We start from the raw sequence: 23,116 nt of genomic DNA, 5'->3' as shown, positions 1-23,116 counted from the left end.
TGCGCGAGTCATCTGAATCTGATAATCCTAAGGAGATATGTCGTCTTTTTATGACACCGCCATAAATATGGCATGGCATAACGTTAGGCTTGCCGTCAGTTCCATGCGTAATACGTAATGTTCGATATTACGTACTTCGTAATATCATGAAAATCCCTGTGTGTACAATTATTGTAACATGTTTTAATGAACTGTTATGAAACTTTATAGATATTATTGTCACGGGGTCACTATGAGCATAGATTACATTCATGTTCAAAGAACACAGAAACTCGACGTAAGGGTCCTCAAACTCTTACTTAAACTAAAGGTAAAATTTACAAAAACCAAACCAGTCTTGCTCACAGTACCAAATGCAGCCACATAATTGCATGCGCTCTCACTCGGCTGTTACCTTAGTAAGGGTTTTGATAATGGATTTTAATTAATTTAAAAGTTGTGCTTTATCCATGTGCATGAACCGGTCCAGGCTCCATTAACCACGGGAAGATAAACAACAGAACCCTGCCTGTTGACAGTTTCTGGTATCAAATATTCAGAATCTTGTGATTAATATCTGGCCAACTGTCACTAATAAGAATACTAAAATTTATGAATTAATTGAGATAAACAGTTTTATTAATATTTTTTATTTTAACTGTGTATAATGCACATTTTTAAAAATAAAAATAAAAGATAAAATAAATAAATAAATAAATCTAAACATTTTTTTTTAAATCAACATAAAATAATAATATATCTATATATTATTGATAAATGTTCTAAATTTTATCAGAACTTAATTTATATAGTAATAAATTATGGTGTGCGTAATACTTATAATCAAGTATTTTATAAATAATTATTCATAATATATTGAGAATTAATTTTAAAATGCCCTTTCATTTTTAAAGAATTAATAAACTTATTTTTATGATATTAGTTTATACTTTCACTAGTTAAGTTATTCTGTAAATTAAAAAAATATAAAAATATTCTTAACAAATTGTAAAAAGAGGACATAATTTTAAAAAATGATTATTGACTGTCGTATAGTGTTTTGGAATTTAGACCTTTTGGATATACCGTATTAAGACGGTGAATCCCAAAGGTTTCCTCTAGCAGACATTCCATCTCAGAATCAGCTATAACAATAGATTGAAAGGGGAAATCGTGCAAAGTATGGGAACTCTTGCTAAAATGTGCGGCAACATGAGATGAGAATTTGTACGTCTGATCTATGTTGGTTCATACGTTTAGATTTTGTGTTGACTGGTTTGTCCAATATATTGGATGCCACATTTTGTGCATGTGATCAAATAAATAACGTTTGATGTTGCACAATTAATGTCACAACGCATATTAAAAGTTTCCTTCGTATTATTACTATTGAAAAAAGTATTTTCATTAATAAAACAACAGAGCGAACATCTAGGTCTATTACATTTAGTTGATGGTCCTTTTTTATATGATGTTTTTATCTAATTTAGAATTAATTAGGAAATCTTTAAGATTTGTAGTCCTTTTATAAGCAAGCGTGGGTTTGCTTTCGTGTAGCGATCTAACACTTGCTTTACATGGTAATTTTAATAAATCCCAATATTTATTGATAATCTTACCTATATTAGGCAAACTTGGATTATATTCAATAGCAAAAGGAATGATATCTTCATTTCTATTTTTGATTTTATATTGTAAAGATTCAAGCTGTGTAAGAGAAGATACCTTTTGGAAAGCAGTATTAATGATGTCAATAGGGTAATTTCTATTTAAAAATGCTGACCTAACTCTCAAAGATGATTTAAAAACAGCATCATCCAAAATAATTCTTCTATATCTTTTTGCTTGACTATATGGTAACCGGTTTTTACATGATTTAGGGTGGCATTACGAATGTTCAACATAATGATGATTATTCGTGTTTTTAACATGATCTATGTTAGTGATGTCATTATTTTAATTTTTAACGACATCAACGTCCAAAAATGAAACTTTAGTTTTAGAGACATTGAATGTAAATTGTATTGTTGGATGTAATTTCTTTAAACTGTCTATAAAATAATAAAGGTCTTCTGATGAATAACTCCAAATCATAAAGATATCGTCTAAAAATCGTAACCATGCATCCTGTTTTAAGAGGCATTTATTGTGAAAATCATTTTCTAGTTTTCCCATAAATAAAGATGCATAAGAAGGTGTCATAGGACTACCTATTGATGTTCCCAACTTTTGGAGATAATTTGTATTAACAAATTGAAGATTTTTTTTTCGAGCACAAGTTTTATCAAATCACAAACATGTTCTTTTGATAGTTTACGTGTATATTCGTTTTCTTCAAGATAATATTTACACGCTTCGATACCATCATTGTGTGATATATCCGTGTAGAGTGAAACCACATCACGTTTAGCTAGGAATGAGCATTTTCTAGGCAAGCAATAAAGCGATACCGGTCACACATTCTACGTGTTGGGGTTGTTTATTTTATAATGTACTAAAAATAATGTGATTAATAATCTGGCCAACTGTCACTAATAACAGCTGAAATATGCTTGGAAAGTGAAAGTATGATAGTAACAGCATATCTTACTGTCATCATGCTCTGACTCCTTTTACAAGAGGTATTCCCCTTTTAGTTGTTAACTGTTCGTGCAATTCCAGTCGCTGCAACTATTTTCACAGTTTTGATGAATTGCCCAGAAACATGACATATATCGGTAACGTGACCTGTAATTCCTGTCGTTATGCCCCATCCCTTTTTATATTAATTTTTCATTTTTTTTGTGTTTGTAGTTTGGTTTTGTTGTGATTTTTTTTGTCGTTGTTTTTATAAAATGATATATAAATCTTATTCCGCACATGCGTACATTCTACCAGAGTTGTTTAACGGTTATATCCAGATAAGAGCGCAATATTAAAGTGTGATCAATAGCGTAAAATGACAAGAGCTGAGACGAATAAAAGAAGACGGGGCCATTTGGAACAGGTGTTATAAAATTATATTTTCCAGAATAGTTATTAATAAATCAGAATAGAGAGGATTATTCCGTCTTCGATTCGAGTGATAAAATCTTTTGGCGTGTAAAGAAGTAACCCTAATTGGCTAAGCTAAACGAGGGGAGGGGGTGTTCCCAGATGGAATTCAGGCATTTAAAGTAATCCTTTCGCGATATTAGGCAGTCCTAGTTTTTTTTCTGCCAAGGGAGCGTCTGAGGGCATGCGACAAAATTAATAAGTAATTTTTCTCGTTCAATAAATCGCCTGAGGGCAAGATGGTCTGGAAATTTGAGAGACCCAGATCCAGAGAAGGACAGGGGAAAATTCTCTGATGATAAGCGAGGAGGACTCGAATAAAGCACAGGGTCAGTCGCAATTACATACAATGTGTTAATTGCTGTAACTTTATAATTATTGCTGCATTCATTCATTTTAAATTCATGATTCAATTTTGAGTTAAGAAAAAAATCGTGCATGGTATATGGTTTGATGTATTGTAAGCATGCCATACAATAATTGGTTACATGAATTAGTTCGGATTCCGTTGTTTTGCATATAATAGAAACCATCGCGTGTAAGATTTCGTGCACTTCTTCTGACACAAATTGTGTGGAGTAAATGATCTGCTTAAATGTATGCATCATGCTTAGTATAAAGTATACTGAGAATTTATTTTTCTATGTCTGGGAGCGTACGTCAATGAATTGTTAAATAGCAAATTAACGTAGCTAACAAGTGCCGACCGGCATAGTTCAGCTGGTAAATGTATAGCCACAGTAGGGTGTTATTGTTTATAATAAAGAGGTCTCAGTAGGAATGCGGGGGTGGGGGGCAGCTAGATAGGACATACATTCGTGTTAATAGGGTTGAGATTGTGTATTAGGCTGCGAAATGGACATCGCTTGTTCAGTTTCGATAGACGATATTTTGACGTAGAGTTGGAAAATTGCTGATCATTGGAGAAAAGACCCTGACATGTATTTAGGTTGGGTGCTATATATTTTTAAGGACAATAAAATAGCTCTGTACCTGTATTGCACAGTGCAAAGAGCACAGTCTGTAATGAAGAGGCGTGGAGAGAGAGAGAGAGAGAGAGAGAGTTCCTGAAATTAAAAATACAACCATGTCGTAATAATGTAATAAATATTGGTTTATGATATTTGTATTTACATCTCCACTTATAGATTTTTTAGAATTTAGTGGTTATTCTTTCAATTATAAGGGGAAACGTATTATTTATTGTACGGTATTGTATGGTAGCAAGGTTTAGATTCGCAAAATGGAACATCCATAATTTCTTAACACATTAAATTATCTGGACATTATTAGGGATTCGAGTATGGTAATTTGAGACAGGACTAAAACTTGTGTTTGGTGTTTGGGTCGTGTCTCGTTATGCATGGCGCGAAGTACCAATCTGGCTTCAGAGGAAATCAGCTCCCCTCAAGCTTTTCTAAAGTCTGTAAGATTTCCAGGGAAAAAGAAAACCGTGCCAAGTTCATTGGTGTGTTCCACAGCTGATTTGTACAAAATTTATACAAGCTATGTTGATTTTTTTTTTTAAAAGATAAGGAAACGCCGGCCGATCACTTACACTAATTTGGAAAAGACCAGAAGCACCAGGCCATGCTGTCATGCTGGCAATCTGAGTTCGATCAGTCACTCGATCATATGATGAAATTTGTTATATCAGTATAAAAGAAAGGATAATTGAGTTGTAACTATTTCTGAGAAAATATAATCATTTGAATGTCATGTTCGATTTTATTTTTGTACGTAATTTATTAAATTGTTGTATTTTATGTACGGGGCTGCTGTTATATTCTATATCTCTGCTTAGATCTCTGCTGTTCCGTCTCCTAAATTCATTTTTTTATTTTATTATTTACTCGTTCGTGGCAATAACACTGAGTGATCACCTCCTAGATAACGATAACCCAAAAAAAAAAAAAAACATAAGGAGTGGGGGGATCTCATCATTACCACCAAATACTGACAGTCTGATTGTGGGTTCTGTGAGTTGCATAAATATTGCAACTGTGTTGGAGGTATTCAATAATTTATTGAAATCACAGCTTACTGTAAACGTGCTGAAGATTTTGTGTGTGTGTGTGTGTGTGTGAGAGAGAGAGAGAGAGAGAGACTTTACAAAACTTTCTGTTTAAATGATCGGTCATATACATTACTGATCAATACTGATCAATACAGAAAAAGGGAGAAAGAAATGTAGTACACAGGAAGTGTAGTACACAGGCTTTATGAAGCATTATCTTGTATGTTTTCATCACAGTTGAAGATGATACAGAACACGCAAGCAAACTGAGTCACACCCAGCTTCTGTATCTAAAAGCATGTAAGGAGCTGAAAGTCAACCCCTCCTCCTACACCTTGAAGGCTCTCAACACGGACAGGGTCAGCATGCCACATCATTCGATTGGCCCTTTGGGAACAAAGGCACTGGCTCTCGCACTGGTTGTGAGTATAACCTTTTATTTTGACAGACGGACGAATATATAATTGCATACATCTGCTGATGGAAGAACATTATTTTATGATATTTGTTTACGGTTAATTATATTTTAACCAAAACCATTGAGTCCAAGGGAAGAAATGGAAACAACAGAAAATAATATTGGGATTACATTCTAAAAAGCTGAAATAATATGGAACTTTGTGTATATTTCTTCACATTTATTCTCATAATTGGTATATACATTTGGTGTTGTTATTAGCGAATTTGGTATTTAGAAAGCAAGTTAAATCTCCAGTTTTCATTTCCTATTGAAACACGCTGTTGCATAATTTTAAAAGGTACGTTATTTCAGATTTAACTCTGTGCACACATGTAACTTTCATTATGTAATGTTATGACACACGCAAGCACGCACGCACGCAAAAACACAATACTCGAAAGTCAACTGCGTCTTCTTTGCTCCTGTGCTTGGTTTAACTTTAGTTTAGCTTTATTCAGAGGGGAAAAAAAACAGCTATGCAGATCGGCCGTCGTCGAGTTTTTTGTACCAGCCATAACTTAATGGAAAGCGTGACCATGGCAGGGCCGGATCGGGTCAAGTGATGGGGGAGGGGATCACAAATTTCAAAAGGGCTCTGACTTTTCCTTTGAATGGGCACCAAAGCAAAAGTCTATTTACTTACTCAACGTATGCATTTTACCCAATAAACGTGCGCAAGAATAAAACGATGGTCATATTTCAAGTAACAAGTCACAGGCACTTGATTCTGTGGAAACTGATGTGTACACTCACCATCAGTTTCCACAGAATCAAGTGCCTGTGTAACAAGTAACTGTACCGGACCCCTCTCCAACCAACCAACTAACCAACCGGCCCTGCCTTGTGTGCATACTTCTTGCATTTTTCCATACCAAATAGTTGGAACATGAATATATACAAAATTAGTAATGGATCTGAGGACATTCTTTTAGAAAAATGAAGCTATGCTACAAACAAGTAACTCACCTAAATATCCCATCATAGTTAATGAAAATCGTATACAATCTTCGAATAATTGCAAAGATTTTTATTGTATAGTTAGTACATGTGTATGTTTTTCAGATAACAGTTATTTTGTTTTTGTGGGTGTTATCGTTTTGTTGTTGTGGGGGTTGGAGTTGGGGGGACATAATACATTATTTTAAAGACAATTTAAAAATGAGTGATTCATTTTTTCTATTACATCTTTCTAAAGAATCTAAAGTGAAAAATAACATTTAAATAAACGCAACACATTTTTAAGATTTTATTTACGATTATTTAAACAATATAGGCTATCGCAGCCCCCCCCCCAAAAAAAAGTACGGCTTAATAAAATCAAATAATCAAACGGTCTGTCTGTTAGCTCGTTCCCGTACAATGTCTACCACTGAATATATTTCAGGGAAACTCTGATGTCCAGACGATCAACTTAACGGATAATGATATTGGTGTCAAAGGAGCAGAATACATTGCAGAGATCTTTCACGAAAACAATTTTGTAAAGGAGCTGGTGAGTTTGCATTAATTATTATATACTTCTGTCGTAGAGATCTGACCAGCCAGAGTCGACATCCATGACATAGTCCTAATAACCAAGTGTTGGCAGGCATCCATTCATCTGATGTCCAAACTCAATATTTCAAAAATGGTACCAGCCTAAAACTATGCGAACAAATGGTAGACGGTTGCGTGCCTGCACTTTGATAATGATAATTTGACAGTACCAGGCACCATTTCGACTCTAAATGTAGAGCGCATATTGTTATGGAGGTCCCGGGTCTGAGCCCGCTGCTACTGAGCAAGGTTTCGGTCCGGGTTTACACCTTTTTTCCCACCTCCCAGACGATAACATTTCTCCCTTTAAAAATATTTTTCTCAACAAAAAAACAACAGTAAAAATAATATTGTACAGTATCTTCATTTTACTAAATCAATTGATCACTTGATATACAGTGAAATAATCCCACAATTGGCAAACAAGGTTAAAATCTCTCTCTCTCTCTCTCTCTCTCTCTCTCTCTCTCTCTCTCTCTATATATATATATATATATATATATATATATATATATATATATATATGTGTGTGTGTGTGTGTGTGTGTGTGTGTGTCTATATATATATATATATATATATATATATATATATATATATATATATATATATATATATATATATATAACAGATGCTGGGTGAGAACATGTTAGGAGCTCAGGGAGTGCAGTTTATAGTAGATGCCATAAAGAAGCATGACTGTATCCACAAACTGGACTTATCAGGTCAGTAAAGTAAATCTTTTCAGATCGATCTGAATGTCTGATTTATGAAAGTATTAAATGTTGTTTAATGTACAATATTAATTATTAATCAAATTTACTAGTTCATTCACATGTTGGTTAGCAACATTGATGTAAGATAAAATCCTAATATTGTTATCAGATAGATGACACATTAGAAAAATAAGTTGGCAGACATATAAATATAGACTGAGATGCAGGATTGTTATTTTATAGATAAGTGCTTATATGTTCATATTTTGAAACCAGTATTCGCACATTACACAATTATGCCCCCAAAATTACGTTACTGTTGAAAACCAGTAATTATAGATATGCACAATTATGTATATAAAAAAAACAACAAACAAAATCTTCTTACGTTCGAAAACCTATAATTGCAAATACATACAATTATGCAAAAACAAAAACTTTTTTTTCGAAAATGCAGGGAACGGGTTGAAAGAATATGATGCTGAGGTTATTAGACCACTTATAGAGGTATGTATGTGTATCTTCTAGCATATTGTTTTAATAAATTGGTTTTGATTGACTTTTGTTTTAGGTTACGGCAACCATCACTTTGTCTGCACGCACCAACTGTTATACCCAACTCGACCATGTGTGTGATTAGGATTTTTAACGTAGCTTTTAACAGTTTTTCAGTCATATCGCTACGATGTCTGCAGTGTGGCAGTTTATAGTGATGTTTAGTACTGGGGCATCATGCTGCAGACACGTAGCATGATGTCCCACCCAATCACATTATCCTGACACCAGGCCAACCAGTCCTAACACTAACCTCTTAATGCTGAGCGCCAAGCGAGGCAGCTGTTAGTTCCATTTTTGCTAGTCTTTGGTATGACTCGGTCGGGGTTCAAACACACATTCCTTCCACTTCCGAGGCGGACGCTTTAACCACTAGGCCACCGGAGCGGTCCAACTCAACCATACATAATATCACCAAAAAATGACGCAACAATATCACTGACACAGGTGCATATGGTCCTAGTAATTAATTCAGTAATCTACTGCAAGTACAAATGAATTAATAGAGTTTGCAAATAGTTACAAAAATATTACATAAATACAAATAACCAATATAAATAATCAAAGGTCGATATATTTGTGTGTCAGCTACGCATGTATGCCTATTCCAGCAACTTTTTAGCACAAGTTTTTGGTGAAGTGGCATGGTTTAGGGGGTACAAGGTCAATGTGTGCCGGCAGAGACGAAGGGTGTCGTAACCTGTGGACCTGGGTTAAAAATGTCCGTAGAGCACTATTTTAAAATTGTCTCACCTGTATGCTTATATATATATATATATATATATATATATATATATATATATATATATATATATATATATATATATATATATATATATATATATATGATTGCAATAAATCATCACTGAGTAAGTCATTTTCTTTATCTCATAATAAAGGAACAAGTACAATTACATGGCTGATAGTTAAAATAGATACTTGCCTTTTCTTTGACAAAACTGTTTTGTAGGACACTGAACAATTTTTTGAAAGATTATCCATCATGACTCTCATTTAACGCAGACAATTTTTACCCATGTAAGGAAAACAAGGATGATATAATTCTTTTTTTTAATAAATAATTGTTTGTAATATATAGTGATAGTTCTGTTGCTTATTCATCGTTGTCAACTCATTTACTCCTGGTGCCACGTTTATGCGTCAGGAGGTAGTACCCTACTTCTGAGCTCTGTAATGTCAAGGTCATTTAAGTCACATCAAAGTGGGTGGTGTTACGGAAAAGTAGACATATGTAACTCTACAACGATACCAAATCATTTGGACTTTCTAATCGAATTATAAAATATAGAGTGAAAAATATATTTTTGAGACCCAATTTTTTAATGCCAAAAATTCGCCCGTTGTTGGAATTGGACTTTGTATCCGGGTTTTGGACATTATGGCCTCAGATCTAAGACAGACCAGTCTGAACTGCACACGAACCTTTGCAAAATGTAGGATATATTGGGGATTTGGAGTAAAATGTGGCCAGGATATGAAATTATGGGTCAAATAAGCAACAACAACAAAAAAATGTATAAAAATAATCAAAATTTTACCCTTCTGCACATGCACGAACAAAATAGCCAATTAAAAACAACGTTTCTAACACAAATAGGCATCATGATAAGGGGACGGGGACAGTTTTATATACAAATTTAATGCCGCGATCAGCGACCTAGTATTAAAAAAAATCAATTCAATAAACAAATGCACAAGTGAGGTAAAAAAGGTCCATATTTTTAGATACCTATATTAAAACAATGCATACGAATATTATCCACTCGACCAGAGAAGTCAATGGCAGTACATAGCAGAAGTTTATGCACCCCAGTCCAAAATTTATACTATCAATTTTCATGTCCGAAGGTCATTTTTGACACCATGTGATGCTCACAGTGGTGCAAACACAAGCCATTTTGAAGTTTTCCTAGATGACAGTTCTACAAAACAGTGTGTACTGAACAGGCTGATGCAATCGAAAATAGTTGTCATCCAAACCGTTTTTGAGATATTCTACTTGCCACAAACCAATGTTCTTTACTGCTATGGGAAGCTAGCTTTTCTTCCTAGCCGACTATTGGTATTTCACTATAAACATACTGCAGAGTAACTATGAAGTATGTACATGCCTGCCATCAATTTCCAGAACAACACAAGCCCAAAACACATAGTTCACAAATATATCCATATCCTTAAAAAGTAAACAATAATAGCTGGAAAAGTCACACCATAGCCTTTAGTTAAAAAATTTGCCAGGGACCAATTTACGAAACTGGACCCTGCCACCTGAATGAAAAGTTCTTGGAAGCAGATTTATTTGGATGTATTAAGAAGTAGCCTCCTAAATGTGCTTCCTACTTGCATTTCAGGCCAAAATTACAAAAATCTCCAGGGGTTAATGAGTAAAGAAAAGATTTTTGGACTACTATAATGTGTTGTTTGAAGATGTTTGTGTCTTTATTTATATAGTTTTTGAGCAAATCTAGATTTTTTGGGGGAAATTCATAGCTTTTGTCTTCAATCTAATTAGTCTGTAAGCTAAATAGAATCAAATTTTGGAAGTCCCTATAGGATACACAGTACTAATGGTATGGAAAAGTAGGAACCAGCCTGGAAATGGGTGTACATAAAGTAGAGTATATATGGGTTAGGCTGACCATGAGGATTGGTTAATAATGCAAGTTATGTTGTAGGAAAAAGAATCTTTTGAGAGCTTATTTTAATTGTAAGTAAATATTTCTTAGAGACATTGTTTTATTGATGGAATTTCATTCCTTTAACATTCTTGAGTTTGGAACACTCATTGCTAAAATTAGCACATGACTCTTTGGTGCGGAATTGAAAGCACATGTTTCAAACACATGCAGGTCCAGAAAATGCCACAGCTCATAGCCTTTCCTCTACACAGAAGCTGACATCCAGGTTTTATCTATACTGATAAATATAGGTTTGATCATGAGCACTCAAAAATTTAAAGTAATTGAATTTTTAGTATCATGGTGTTTGCAGAGGTTTACTATGAGACTGAATTAGTACTGTGAGTCCTACAGAGCTCTAAGGCATTTTATCGATTGTTAAATTTACATGCCATAGTATGTATAAGTACTGCAATTTCATGATGTAGTGTGTCATTTTTTCAGTTTTTCATGTCTAGAGATCAAAATAATCTTTAAATCCAGAAAAGATCTTTTGTTTCTTTTCTTACAAAATCACCAAACTATTAAAGTCAAATAATTATGCTTTACTGTACAAATAGTTATCACCAACTGTTTACCATCAGATTTGATTTATGGACATATAATGTCCAATCTATGTTAGATTTTCATTACAAATGAACTTTCAGGTCATAATATTTCTTTCACCGTAAGTCCAGAGGGCCAGCCTAATACATTGTAAATCAGTATTTTAACATTTGTGATTATTTAGTAAAAATAAGGGCAGGCTTAACATCGACCGCAAATTCGATAAATATCTTATTAATTCACATTTCACTAAATGTTACAATGACTTGTATAGGACACCACAAATCTAAAGCACCTGCTGCTAGCCCATAATGAGTTCAGGGAACATGGAGGAGAAGTAATTGCTGATGCCCTTTGTAAGTATTGCATCATATATGTCATAAATACAATACAATAATGTTTCTGGCATACCATTTCACAATCCCATTTTATATTTTCATATTGCAGTTTGTGTAATACATAGAAATCTGTATTTGTGAACACCCATGCATTAAGGACATCTTTCTGTTTATAAGTACCTTTGTTTAATTTCACTTTCATATTCAGCCTTTATATACAGGACCCCTGCCCATAATGAACATAATTTTTAAATTACTTTACTTAATTTAGTTAATATTAACCTCTATATAAAAGACACCTTTCCATAAACAGATGCCATTTATAAGTCCTTGTACTTAATTTTACTTTCATATCAACTTCTATGTCAAGGCAACTGTGCATAAAGGGCACAATTCATAAATCAATTTACTTCATTTCACTCCATATTCAACCCCTAACTAAATGCCACCCAGAAGCATACTAATGGGAGGGGGCTAGCAAGGACACTGACCCAGACGCCTAATGTACTGGGGCACCAAAACTACAGGTGCCAGATGTCCTGGAGCGCCAAAACCCCTTTGGGCCTTCATAGTGGCCCTGGGCGCAATTTACCCTTAGTATGCCATCTTTGACACCTGCCAAAAGAGTCACAAATTATAATACCGTAACTCAATTTCATTGTTATATTCAGCATATATAAAATGCACCTGCCAATAACAGACAATGCCTAAATACTTAACTAAAGTTTACTTTCTTATGTAATATCTACATAAAGGCCACCTCTCCTTAACAGATACTTTAAGTCACTGTTATAATCAATCTCGATATGAAAAACAGTTATCCATTATGGAACAATCTATAAATCGCGTATTCTTGGTCATATTCAGTTTCTATATAAAAGGGCACTTGACCATATATAACAAAATTGAATAACTCTTAAAATTTCACTCTAAAATTCTGCCTCAGTATACAGTTCAACCGTCTATATATGACAAAATGTATAAATCCCATTATTTAATTTCACTTTCATATGTAACAGCTTTAAAAAGGACACCTGCCCTTATAGGGCAAAATTTTGTAGCCACTGAGTGTCCTTGAGTGACAGGTTAGCATGTTGTTGTGACACATATGGTAGATTTGACATATTTCAAAGCTTTTTTATATTTACATATATGATACATGGAATATAACATCATTGCATTCTATGAAAGGTAGAAGACTGCAGTTTTCAAATGAATAAATATTATTAAATTCTCACACCATTTTTATACAGTGGTTTATTAAACAGGAATCTTGTACTCGTAAATGTATTTTATCATGTAATATGTTAATTTTATATTTCATCGAAATATACGGGAAATTATATAAAACACTAGAACTGCAATTATATAATACCATCTATACATAAATAAATAAATATGTATCTGACCAGATTGCCAGCATTTTAGACCCTTAACATTTTTAGAAGTGCCATTTACAGATATTTTCTGTCATTTCTTAGCTCTATAATTTTTCATAGAACATCAACAAAAAAGAATAAAAATATTTGTTATATTTATACAGAAAACGTCTTCATTTCATAATTGAGCACATAGTCATACTTAAAATGTAGTTAAAATCATAATTTATACCCATAATTAATTATACATATCCAAACAATTATTATAAAGATTTATAAAATATGCAATAATTTATCATAGGCAAGCCAATAAATTAGTTGTAAGTTTTATGGCAGAAAACATAGGACCTATTAATCTTGTGCCAGTCAACTGTAGGGGAAGGATTTATTCTAAATTGTGTGAACTTGTAGGCTGACCCCATTAGTAAACTTTTATAGCAATGAAATATGTTTAAATAAAAATCAGATTTTTATTAGATTACACTTATTAGTATTACTAAAAGAATTAATGTGTTAAGCATAAATTACTCGTGTTCAATTTTAGTATGGAATGACACCATGGAGACTTTAGATTTGAGCTGGAATCACTTGCGTCAGAATGGGGCAGTTGCCATTGCAGAGGCACTACAGGTGGATTCACTCACCCTCTCTCTCTCTCTCTCTCTCTCTCTCTCTGTACAGTGGGTCTCCCTGAAATATTAGTATTACCAGAGATATATATAACATATACATAAGTACATACGTCTCAGGTTTGACACTAACTTCAGTTTAAAAAAGACATGTTTCCAGTTTCTATCTCCTGCCTAGGACCTTTTCTTGGAAAGGAATGCAGCACTAAATAATCACAATCATCAGATTAAGAAAACCAAATCATAAAAATATATACACATCAGAAGATTACATTTATAATGTCTACCAAGTTTTACCACAACTTATTAACAAGCGCAGAAGTATTTATGTAAACATGTACAAGTTGTTGTTATGAATTGTTTAACAAAATAAGCAAATGGACAGACGAACAAATAGACAGACAAACAGTATGTATTTATAAGATTTGTTGGCACATCAGCACAATCCTGGTTATATGATGTAGAATCAGTTCAGATATCTCAAAAAAAGGGATGAAAAAGATAGTCAAAAAGGGTCAAATCCCCCACAAAAGTCCAAGACACTATCACCTGGAACATTATCACAAGACACATTTTTTCCAGAACAAATAGGTTCCACCATTAGGCACCTCTTGGGAGATGCAAGAGGGCAAATCATATGTATTGTATATCCTAGAGACCACAAAGGATAGAAGTGTTGAGGAAGAGATAACCAATAAAAATAATAGATGATGTGTTACCAACATATGAAAGTTAAACACTTACAAATTTTTTTCAGCATAAATCTTAGTGACCTTTGATTAAAATGAACTATATTTAAAAATTCAGTTGTTTCTGGGTAACTCCAACTTGTGTAATTTTCTCTCACCATCTTTTATCCAATCATTGTACATCTGCTAAAGTGGTGATTAGACCAATTTGGCCCAAAATGAGTAATCTTTATTCCAAGTTTTTCAATCATTCAGCTTCAACTTGATTATGAACTTGAAATGCCTGAAGTGGTGCTCACCAGTTTTCTCTTTTTCATACGGTAAATATTTAAAGAAAAAGAATTTCCCCCGATTTTCGCACTGGTTATTAAAAGACCTTGTATATCTTATCATATCTTAGGTATTGTTCAAAGAACCTTTAATTCCCTTTATTTTGATGTATGATTCATGGGTGTAATCTGGGCTATAGAGTATACAGTTTGGCCTTACTTCAGTGGTGTATCTCTCAAAAATCTGCTAGTGCCACTTGGTTATTTTCACTTCCTGGACTTCGGAGATAAATTGTAAAAATAAAGAGCTTGTAACTTACTTTTTACATATGATTTATTTGGTAATTCATTCATTACACTTTGAGAAGCTGGTATTGTTTAGTCTTGCAAAATTCATGTTTCCTTTTTGAATAACTGCTAAAGATAATGTGCTTTACATTAGACTAATTCAAGCTGATTTATTTGTACAATGGAGCAGTCATTTTAGCTACTGTATGTGTTTGCTGAGATGATGTACAATTTCCACAAATATAATATCCAAATAAATTTCAACCACAGTACATGAAAGAAATATAGAGGTAAACCAACATTATCACCATTGTGTATGTTGCAGATGTAAACAAATTCACCTTACACCCACCACTCTCCCAGGAGTTCATGTTATCTGTAGAGTGCCCCCTGAATTTAACAAGTGCAAACTGTAACATCCAGGCATGAGATTGATATGGTTATATTCAGTGCTTAAGTGCTTTATTGGGTGGGGTCAGCTTTAAATGGATATGTACATAGGTTTAAAAACAATTTCTCAAGTGAGGGCATGTGTTTGGAGGCAATGGGACTTTTAAAAAAAAAGTTGGTATACCCTCAAATAACACATAAATTCATCATTTGATACAGCTATAATAGCCACCTGGGTCACCCTGATTATGACACCCTAAATGTATATGTACAATTGAAACCGTTTTTAAACAGACACCATGGGACAAGTAAAGTCTGTTAATACAAAACTTCACCAAAATCAAGAAAATATATTTGTATCAAGACCATTTAAGCCCTTTTATTTTTTCTATAATTTATATTTGAGATTCTGTACATAAGATCTTCCAAATACTGTTATTTCAGTCAAAAATACATTTGGGTTCGTTAGTAATGTTGTTGTTGTAGGGTTTAACGCCATTTTTCAGCACACAATAGACTATATATGGCAAGCTTTCTCACATACCCACATTGGCTGAATCCACGCAGACAGAGGTGAGATGGCAGTGTTCCGTAACGGAGAGCACTTTAGACCACTCGGCCACTCAGGCCCCCCCCCATTAGTAATGAAATTCAATATTTAATTTGGAATATTGATTCTCTTTTCATTTTGGGTCAAAAACACAGCGTGTACCCAGTAGGTCACACCAAGAAAATCTCAGCATATGAGTTAAAACTGTCATTAAAGTTGACATTTTCTAACTTTGTAAGATTATTTTTGTATCAGATATTGTTGGATTTAATAGGTTTTGAGAAGAAGGAAAAAAATCCACTTGTCAGAAACATCAGTGAGGTATTGGCCAAGTGGTTAGTGAACTGGCTTCAGGTTCCAAGGTTGTAGGTTCAAATCCTGATTGGAGCAAGAAGCTGTGTTTCTGAACACATCCTTTGGCATCATTGATAAATGTCATGCTAAAGAGTGTGCCCCGTCTGTCAAATGGAATTGATAAATAATGGTCCCCTATGTGGGGAGAATCACACCTTAGCTGTGCAGGTAAATGATCTCTCCATTGGTATTCAAAATGTCACCAGGTTTATATCTCTACTTATCTACCAATTACTGCTACATCATCATACATATCTTGTTATAGTATTATGGGCTGGTGTCATGATGCACCTTCCAGGGTGTAGAGTAAACCTGGTGACAGGTACATACTATGGTGTGATTTGTGTGTGATTTAGATTTTTAATGTAGCTTTAACAATTTTTCAGTCCTATTGCTGCGATGTCTGCAGTGTGGCAGTTTATAGTACTAGATGTCTAGCACTGGGGCATCATGCCACAGACATGTCGCATCATGTCCCACCCAGTCACATTATCCTGACACCAGGCTGACCAGTCCTAACACTAACTTCTTAATGCTGAGCACCACGCGAGGCAGCTGCTTGCACCATTTTATAAGCCTTTGCTATGACTCAGCTGGGTTTCAAACCCACAGCCTCCCACATCTGAAGCGGACACTCTAACCACTTAGGCCACCAGAGCAGTCTGAGATATAAATGGCTAACACTGATGATGTTCGATCTGGTTGTATTATGAAAATTGAACTAACAATTGTAGATGAGGATAACAAAATCATAGTTTATTGTACATGAAATATTTACAGGAAAACTCATGCCTAAAGAAGATAAATCTGGCCTGGAATGGATTTTACATGGATGGCTGTAAGGCTTTATCCCGCACTCTGGAAGATAACAGCACATTGTTGGAACTGGATCTGACATGTAACCGGATTAACAAGGATTGCCTGGAAAAGCTGATACATGGACTAAGGAGGAACACAACACTCAAAGTTCTCAGGGTATTTAAGTTTGATGAAACTTTATTTTCTTTATTTATTTCATTGCACACAGTTGAATAAGAACTGATTCAATTAACTCTAGATGACTCTGGCCTGTACATCACAAAACTCAGAGTTTGAATTTCAACTCTGAGTCATAAAATATTACTTTTCAGATTTATTATTCTTTGCAACTGGTTGATACAAAACCTCATGTTCTCTCCTGGCTTGTTGGATACAGAATCTCAGGCAATATCTAAAGTGTCAGAACTTTATCTCATTGCAAGGCCCAGTAGATACAAAATCACATGCTAAATCAAAAGTTTCAGAGCTTTATCTGCTTGCTTGGTCTAGTAGATGGAAAAAATCTCATGCTATTAATCTAAAGTATCAGAACTTTATCTCGTTGCAAGGCCTGGTGGATACAAGATCTCAGGCTACATCTAAAGTTTCAGAGCTTTATCTCCTAAACTGGCCTGGTGGATACAAAATCTTTGGCAAAATCTAAAGTTTCGGAACCTTTATCTCCTTGCCTGACCTTGAGACCAACAGAAGTTTGAGCTTGAGTTTGATATTGTTTCCACTATTATAGCCAAATGAAATTGAACTTTTAAAGTAATGTTATTTGTAATTGGTCACAGCAAAATCTCAGTCTCAAACATTTATTTGCAAACCATGTTATTTGTGGATTCCTCCGAGTCCTTCCCAGCATGCTGCTTAGAGGTTTTATAGGAATCCCATCACAGCTTTCAAGATACCCAAAGATTTAGGATTACAAAGTTTTTATGTCGATCTAAATGTCCTAGGTTTACCATGTTTTCATGTCTTAGAGGATTCTGGTTCTGTACTCACCTCCCTTCAGGTATTATACTAGTTGGTCAGCTTTCCTTCCTCCCATTTAGTTTTCAAGAATTTTGGTGACCTTTGCCTTGGGTCAGTTTATGATTTGTATCATAATTTGCTTGTTTTAACATGGCATTATGTGCTTTTTTTATATAGTTGCTAATGTTGGTAAGAAAAGATTAAATCAGTCAAATAGTTCAAAGTTGTTTTAATTTGTTGGGAAAATTATTCATTTTAGTGTGTGCATGTTTTCATTCTCTCTCTTTCTTTCTCTCTCTCTCTCTCTCTTGCTCCTCTGTCTGCACATGGTAGTTTTTTTTTGTCTTTGAATGTTTTTTCCTTATATATATATATATATAGTTTAATTTGTTTTGTTTTGAATCTTTGATATATTTTATATCTTTTTCCATTTATACATTTTGGTTGGTTCCTTCCTCAATTCATAATGACCTCTCTCTGTTAAGAGACTTGTCTGTTTTTCCTTTTTTTGTGGAACTGGTTTCTCTGGTTCTGTGTTATATTCCATTTTTTCAGGGGTTGACGTCAAAGAGTCTGTCAATGCTCTCTGTTGATTTCCTTCCCTTCCTCCTCCTAGCACTTCTGTATGGTGCTCTTTTCACCTTGTTTCCTTGCTGCCTGCAAACCTTGTGCTATTGTATTGTTATTTTCTACTTCCTTTCTATCCTCTATACTACCAGACTGCATTGGTAATTCTTTTCTATAATAATAATAATGAGGACTTTGTATAGCATCTAATCTTTAGAAGCTCTAAGCGCTTTACAACATTAGACAACACCTATAAGATAAAAAACATATAATAATATTATTACAAAAACAAACTCCATGAAATTAGAAAAACATTAAAAAATAAAAAACATGTTGAGACTATTTCAGGTAGGAAACATTATTAGGTCTTTAAGTTTGTTCTTGCAGTCGAAGTAAGTGAGTTTTGAGAGCCCTCTTGAATGTGATCACTGTGTCTTTGTGTCTAAGTTCAGTGGACAATTCATTCCACGTTGCTGGGCCCTGGTATGCAAAAGAACGCTGTCCACATGACTTTGTTTTCATAGTGGGAATAATAAGTATACGATTGTCAGAAGAGGAGCGTAAGTGTCTTGCTGGTGTGTACACATGGGTGAGATCAGATAGGTATGTTGGACTAGAGTCTGACAGTGAAACGTAGCACAGAGAACAAATTTTGTGTTTGATTCTAGATCAAATGGATAGCCAGTATAGGGTACAGAGCAGCGGGGAGGTGTGCTCTGATCATGGTACTCTAAGTATGATCCGAGCAGCTGTGTTTTGAACTTTTTGAAGTTTCTGGAGTAGATATTGAGATGAACCAGACAGAATTGAGTTACAATAGTCCAGTCTTGAAAGTACTAATGAACACAAGCTCTGGCTCCTTTCTTGGTACTGGATTTGTTCTGTCAGCAGTTTCTGCATTTCTTTTGGTCATTTTTGGGAAATGGTCTGCTCAGCTTTATGCATTCCCAGGGATGTGCAGTCTCATTTCCTTTTTCTTTTCCTGTTAGGCAGGTTCTCGCTTAATGTCCTGTGGTACCACAGAATTTACATTTCCAATGGTGTATAAAGTTCTTGTACATGTACCATGTCTCAGTGAGAAAGCCATTCATGTAATTGGGTAGCCTGGATGCAAAGCCATTTGGTACTGTGTATTTTAATCTTCAGTTTCTTATTCAAATTTTTGGACCGTAACTTCTAGTGGTATTTCATAAGGTATGTTCAATAAGAGTACCTCTTCTGTTTTCTTCTTTATGTATTTCATAATATGTTTTGGTTCTCTCACTATGATGTCCACTCCCAGTTCTTGCAGTTTTTGAATTTCAGGATTGGTCTGTTTCCATGTGGTCATAATGTGTAAATTATATTGTTGAGTGCCTCGTCTGTTTTGTGTTTAACCAATAGGGCTGTTAGAATTTGTGCTATTTCTGAGTTTTGTGTTTAACCAATAGGGCTGTTAGAATTTGTGCTATTTCTGAGTTTTGTGTTTAACCAATAGGGCTGTTAGAATTTGTGCTATTTCTGAGTTTTGTGTTTAACCAATAGGGCTGTTAGAATTTGTGCTATTTCTGAGTTTTGTGTTTAACCAATAGGGCTGTTAGAATTTGTGCTATTTCTGAGTTTTGTGTTTAACCAATAGGGCTGTTAGAATTTGTGCTATTTCTGAGTTTTGTGTTTAACCAATAGGGCTGTTAGAATTTGTGCTATTTCTGAGATTTTTCCTGGTGGTATACCAGGTGCATCTAGTGAATTCCTGTGTCTCTTCATTAGTCTATACCCTCGCTGTATTGAAATATGTTTCCAGTACCAGCATGTTTTTCTTGTGTATTATATGCCCACTTAGTTAAACCCCAGAGTCTCGTGCTGCACTATTCTTATGTATTCTGAGCAAAGTTCCAATTTAAATGTAAATGTTCTAAAATTCCAATATTCTTATTAAATTATTCTATTTTCTATGATACTTTTCACATTCTAAAGAATGGCATTCTGGTTAGCACTTGGTAGTTGCTTCCTCTGAGCCTTTCCTCTGGTAGACTCATTGGCTCTTTGCTTGGTGCAAGTGATTTCGCACTAAAATAATACTTCCTTCTCAAGAATGAGTGTCACATCCAGCCAGGTCCACTAATCCTACAATATCCAGGCTGAGACTGCATACTCTAATTTATTTGCTTGAACCAGACAATGATTCTGGGAATACAGAGGTGCCAACGCATTATCCCTGCCATATCCAGACCCTAGATTTGCCTGTAATAATTTATTATTATATTTATGAAGGGGCATACAGTGTTGATCATATTTGTCCATTCCTCCTTTCCCATCCATAGAGTCTTTAATAATGCATTAAAACACAAAAATAGGGTCTATAATAGGGTAAAATCACATTATAATTGATTCTGATGAAATACATTAGATTAAGATAAGTAGCCATGATCAAACAGAATTTGACCAATTTAATCACATCCATCAACATACCCATATTGTATGAGGGCATTTGTATAAGGTCCTCATCATGAGGGCATTATTATACAGAGGTCCTTATAACAAGGGACATTTTGGGCAAATCATTCATAAGAGGGACACCAGTTCCTGAAGACATTTGTCCTTATCTTTTGTTGTCTATTTTGTATAGATTTAACTTATTGTAGGGGTTTCTTTTACCTTCATCAAGAGATGGTCACATACAATGCCAATTATGCTCACATTACAGTCTGTATGAAGAAGATACTTTTAAAAGCATAGTATTCTTTGTTATCAAAAACACCAAATAGAGAATGAGTAACCATTTTTAATCATCTAAACCCCGACAGAAAATCCGGAGATGGAGTCCCTAAGGCAGTATGACATTGACTTCAACGTCATTCCGGCAACTCCTGCGACACCGTTGGTGCCAAGCTGTATCGGCATTCGTCGTTCCCTTGGGCACACCAGCTGCGTGGAGAGGGGGGATCTGCTGCATGGGCAACAGCTGATTCTCCATACCACCCTGCCCAGGCTTCATAGCTCCACTGGAGAGGACACTCCAGCGTCGTCGTACGGCGCCGGCACAACACGAGAAGTAGCAGTTTACCGGTACTGGGTGCGTAGAGCTTAGAGAACCATCTCGACAAGTGGGCCACAAGACTCTGCACCAGGAAAGATTAAAAGAAGAAATAAAAAGACTCCAACTCTTCGTTTTGCAACTTGGAACATCAGGACCATGTGTCCTGGATTGACTACTGACCTACAGCAGATCGACGATGCATGGAAGACTGCTGTCATTGACAGAGAACTCTCCCGACTGAACATCGACACTGCCTGCCTCCAGGAGACCCGACTGGCTGACAGCGGCACCATCAGGGAAGCCAATTACACATTCTTTTGGCAGGGGAAGCCCTTGGATGAACCTAGGCAGCATGGTGTAGGCTTTGCTGTCAAGAACACGCTAATCGCCTTCATTGAACCTCCTTCATCGTGTACTGAGAGAATCCTTGCCCTCCGGCTGTCAACATCCTTAGGCCCGGTCAACATCTTCAGTGTGTACGCCCCAACCCTCTACTCCACCTACGAGGAGAAAGACAAGTTTTATGAGGATCTGGATCAGGCAATATCCAGTATCCCCAACAATGAAAGCCTTTACTTACTAGAAGACTTCAATGCTAGAGTGGGAGCTAACCATGAGGCCTGGTCCACCTGTCTCGGCTTTTACGGAAGGGGCAAGATCAACGAGAATGGTCAGCGACTGCTGGAGATGTGCTGCTCCCACAGCCTATGTGTGACCAACACTTTCTTCAAATGCAAGGAGATCCACCAAGTGTTGTGGAGACACCCACGTTCACGCCACTGGCACCAGCTGGACCTCATCATCACCAGGCGTGCAGAACTGGCCAGTGTCCTCCTTACCCGCAGCTACCACAGTGCTGATTGTGACACGGACCATTCCCTCATGGCCAGCAAGGTGCGAATATTACCCAAGAAGCTGCACCACGCCAAGAAGAAGGGTCACCCACGTATCAACACCTGCTGTGCAAGCAACCCAGAGAAAACACAGCAGTTCATCAGCAAACTGAAGGAAGCCCTCACCAAAGTGACACCTGATGACACCATTGATTCCAAGTGGTCACATATCCGTGACTCTGTGTACAATTCAGCCATCACAGCTTACGGGAAGAGGGAGCGAAAGAATATCGACTGGTATGAGGCAAACTGGGAGGAGATGGAGCCCATGACTGAGGCAAAGAGGAAAGCCCTCCTGGCATACAAGGCTGCACCTAGCCCCAGAATACTACAAGCCCTCAGGATTGCAAGGAATAATGCCCAGAAGACCGCCCACTGCTGTGCCAACACCTACTGGCTGAACCTTTGCAACAGTATACAGACAGCTGCTGACACTG

The 23,116-nt window shown here is 35.6% G+C and overlaps 1 protein-coding gene across 3 annotated transcripts in view; it reads left to right on the top strand.

Moving 5' to 3' along the window:
- LOC149798312 (uncharacterized) overlaps window positions 1-23,116 on the top strand; it is a 54,856-nt gene that overhangs the window by 5,527 nt on the left and 26,213 nt on the right. For 2 of the 3 annotated variants that reach the window (XM_089963449.1, XM_089963447.1), the window contains 7 exons: window positions 5,267-5,451; window positions 6,874-6,981; window positions 7,654-7,747; window positions 8,196-8,245; window positions 11,813-11,894; window positions 13,800-13,885; window positions 17,205-17,399. In XM_089963449.1, the coding sequence (XP_089819575.1) occupies window positions 5,267-5,451; window positions 6,874-6,981; window positions 7,654-7,747; window positions 8,196-8,245; window positions 11,813-11,894; window positions 13,800-13,885; window positions 17,205-17,399 (800 nt within the window). Of the gene's footprint in view, window positions 1-889; window positions 3,342-5,266; window positions 5,452-6,873; window positions 6,982-7,653; window positions 7,748-8,195; window positions 8,246-11,812; window positions 11,895-13,799; window positions 13,886-17,204; window positions 17,400-23,116 lie in introns of those variants that run through there. The other variant, XM_089963450.1, reaches the window with a different exon arrangement.

The sequence above is a fragment of the Sinohyriopsis cumingii genome, chromosome 6 (assembly GCF_028554795.1).
Source record: "Sinohyriopsis cumingii isolate HCF-2022 chromosome 6, ASM2855479v2, whole genome shotgun sequence".
Taxonomy (NCBI): domain Eukaryota; kingdom Metazoa; phylum Mollusca; class Bivalvia; order Unionida; family Unionidae; genus Sinohyriopsis; species Sinohyriopsis cumingii.
Note: the sequence above shows the minus strand (reverse complement) of the source record. Positions and strands in the feature narration are given on the sequence as shown.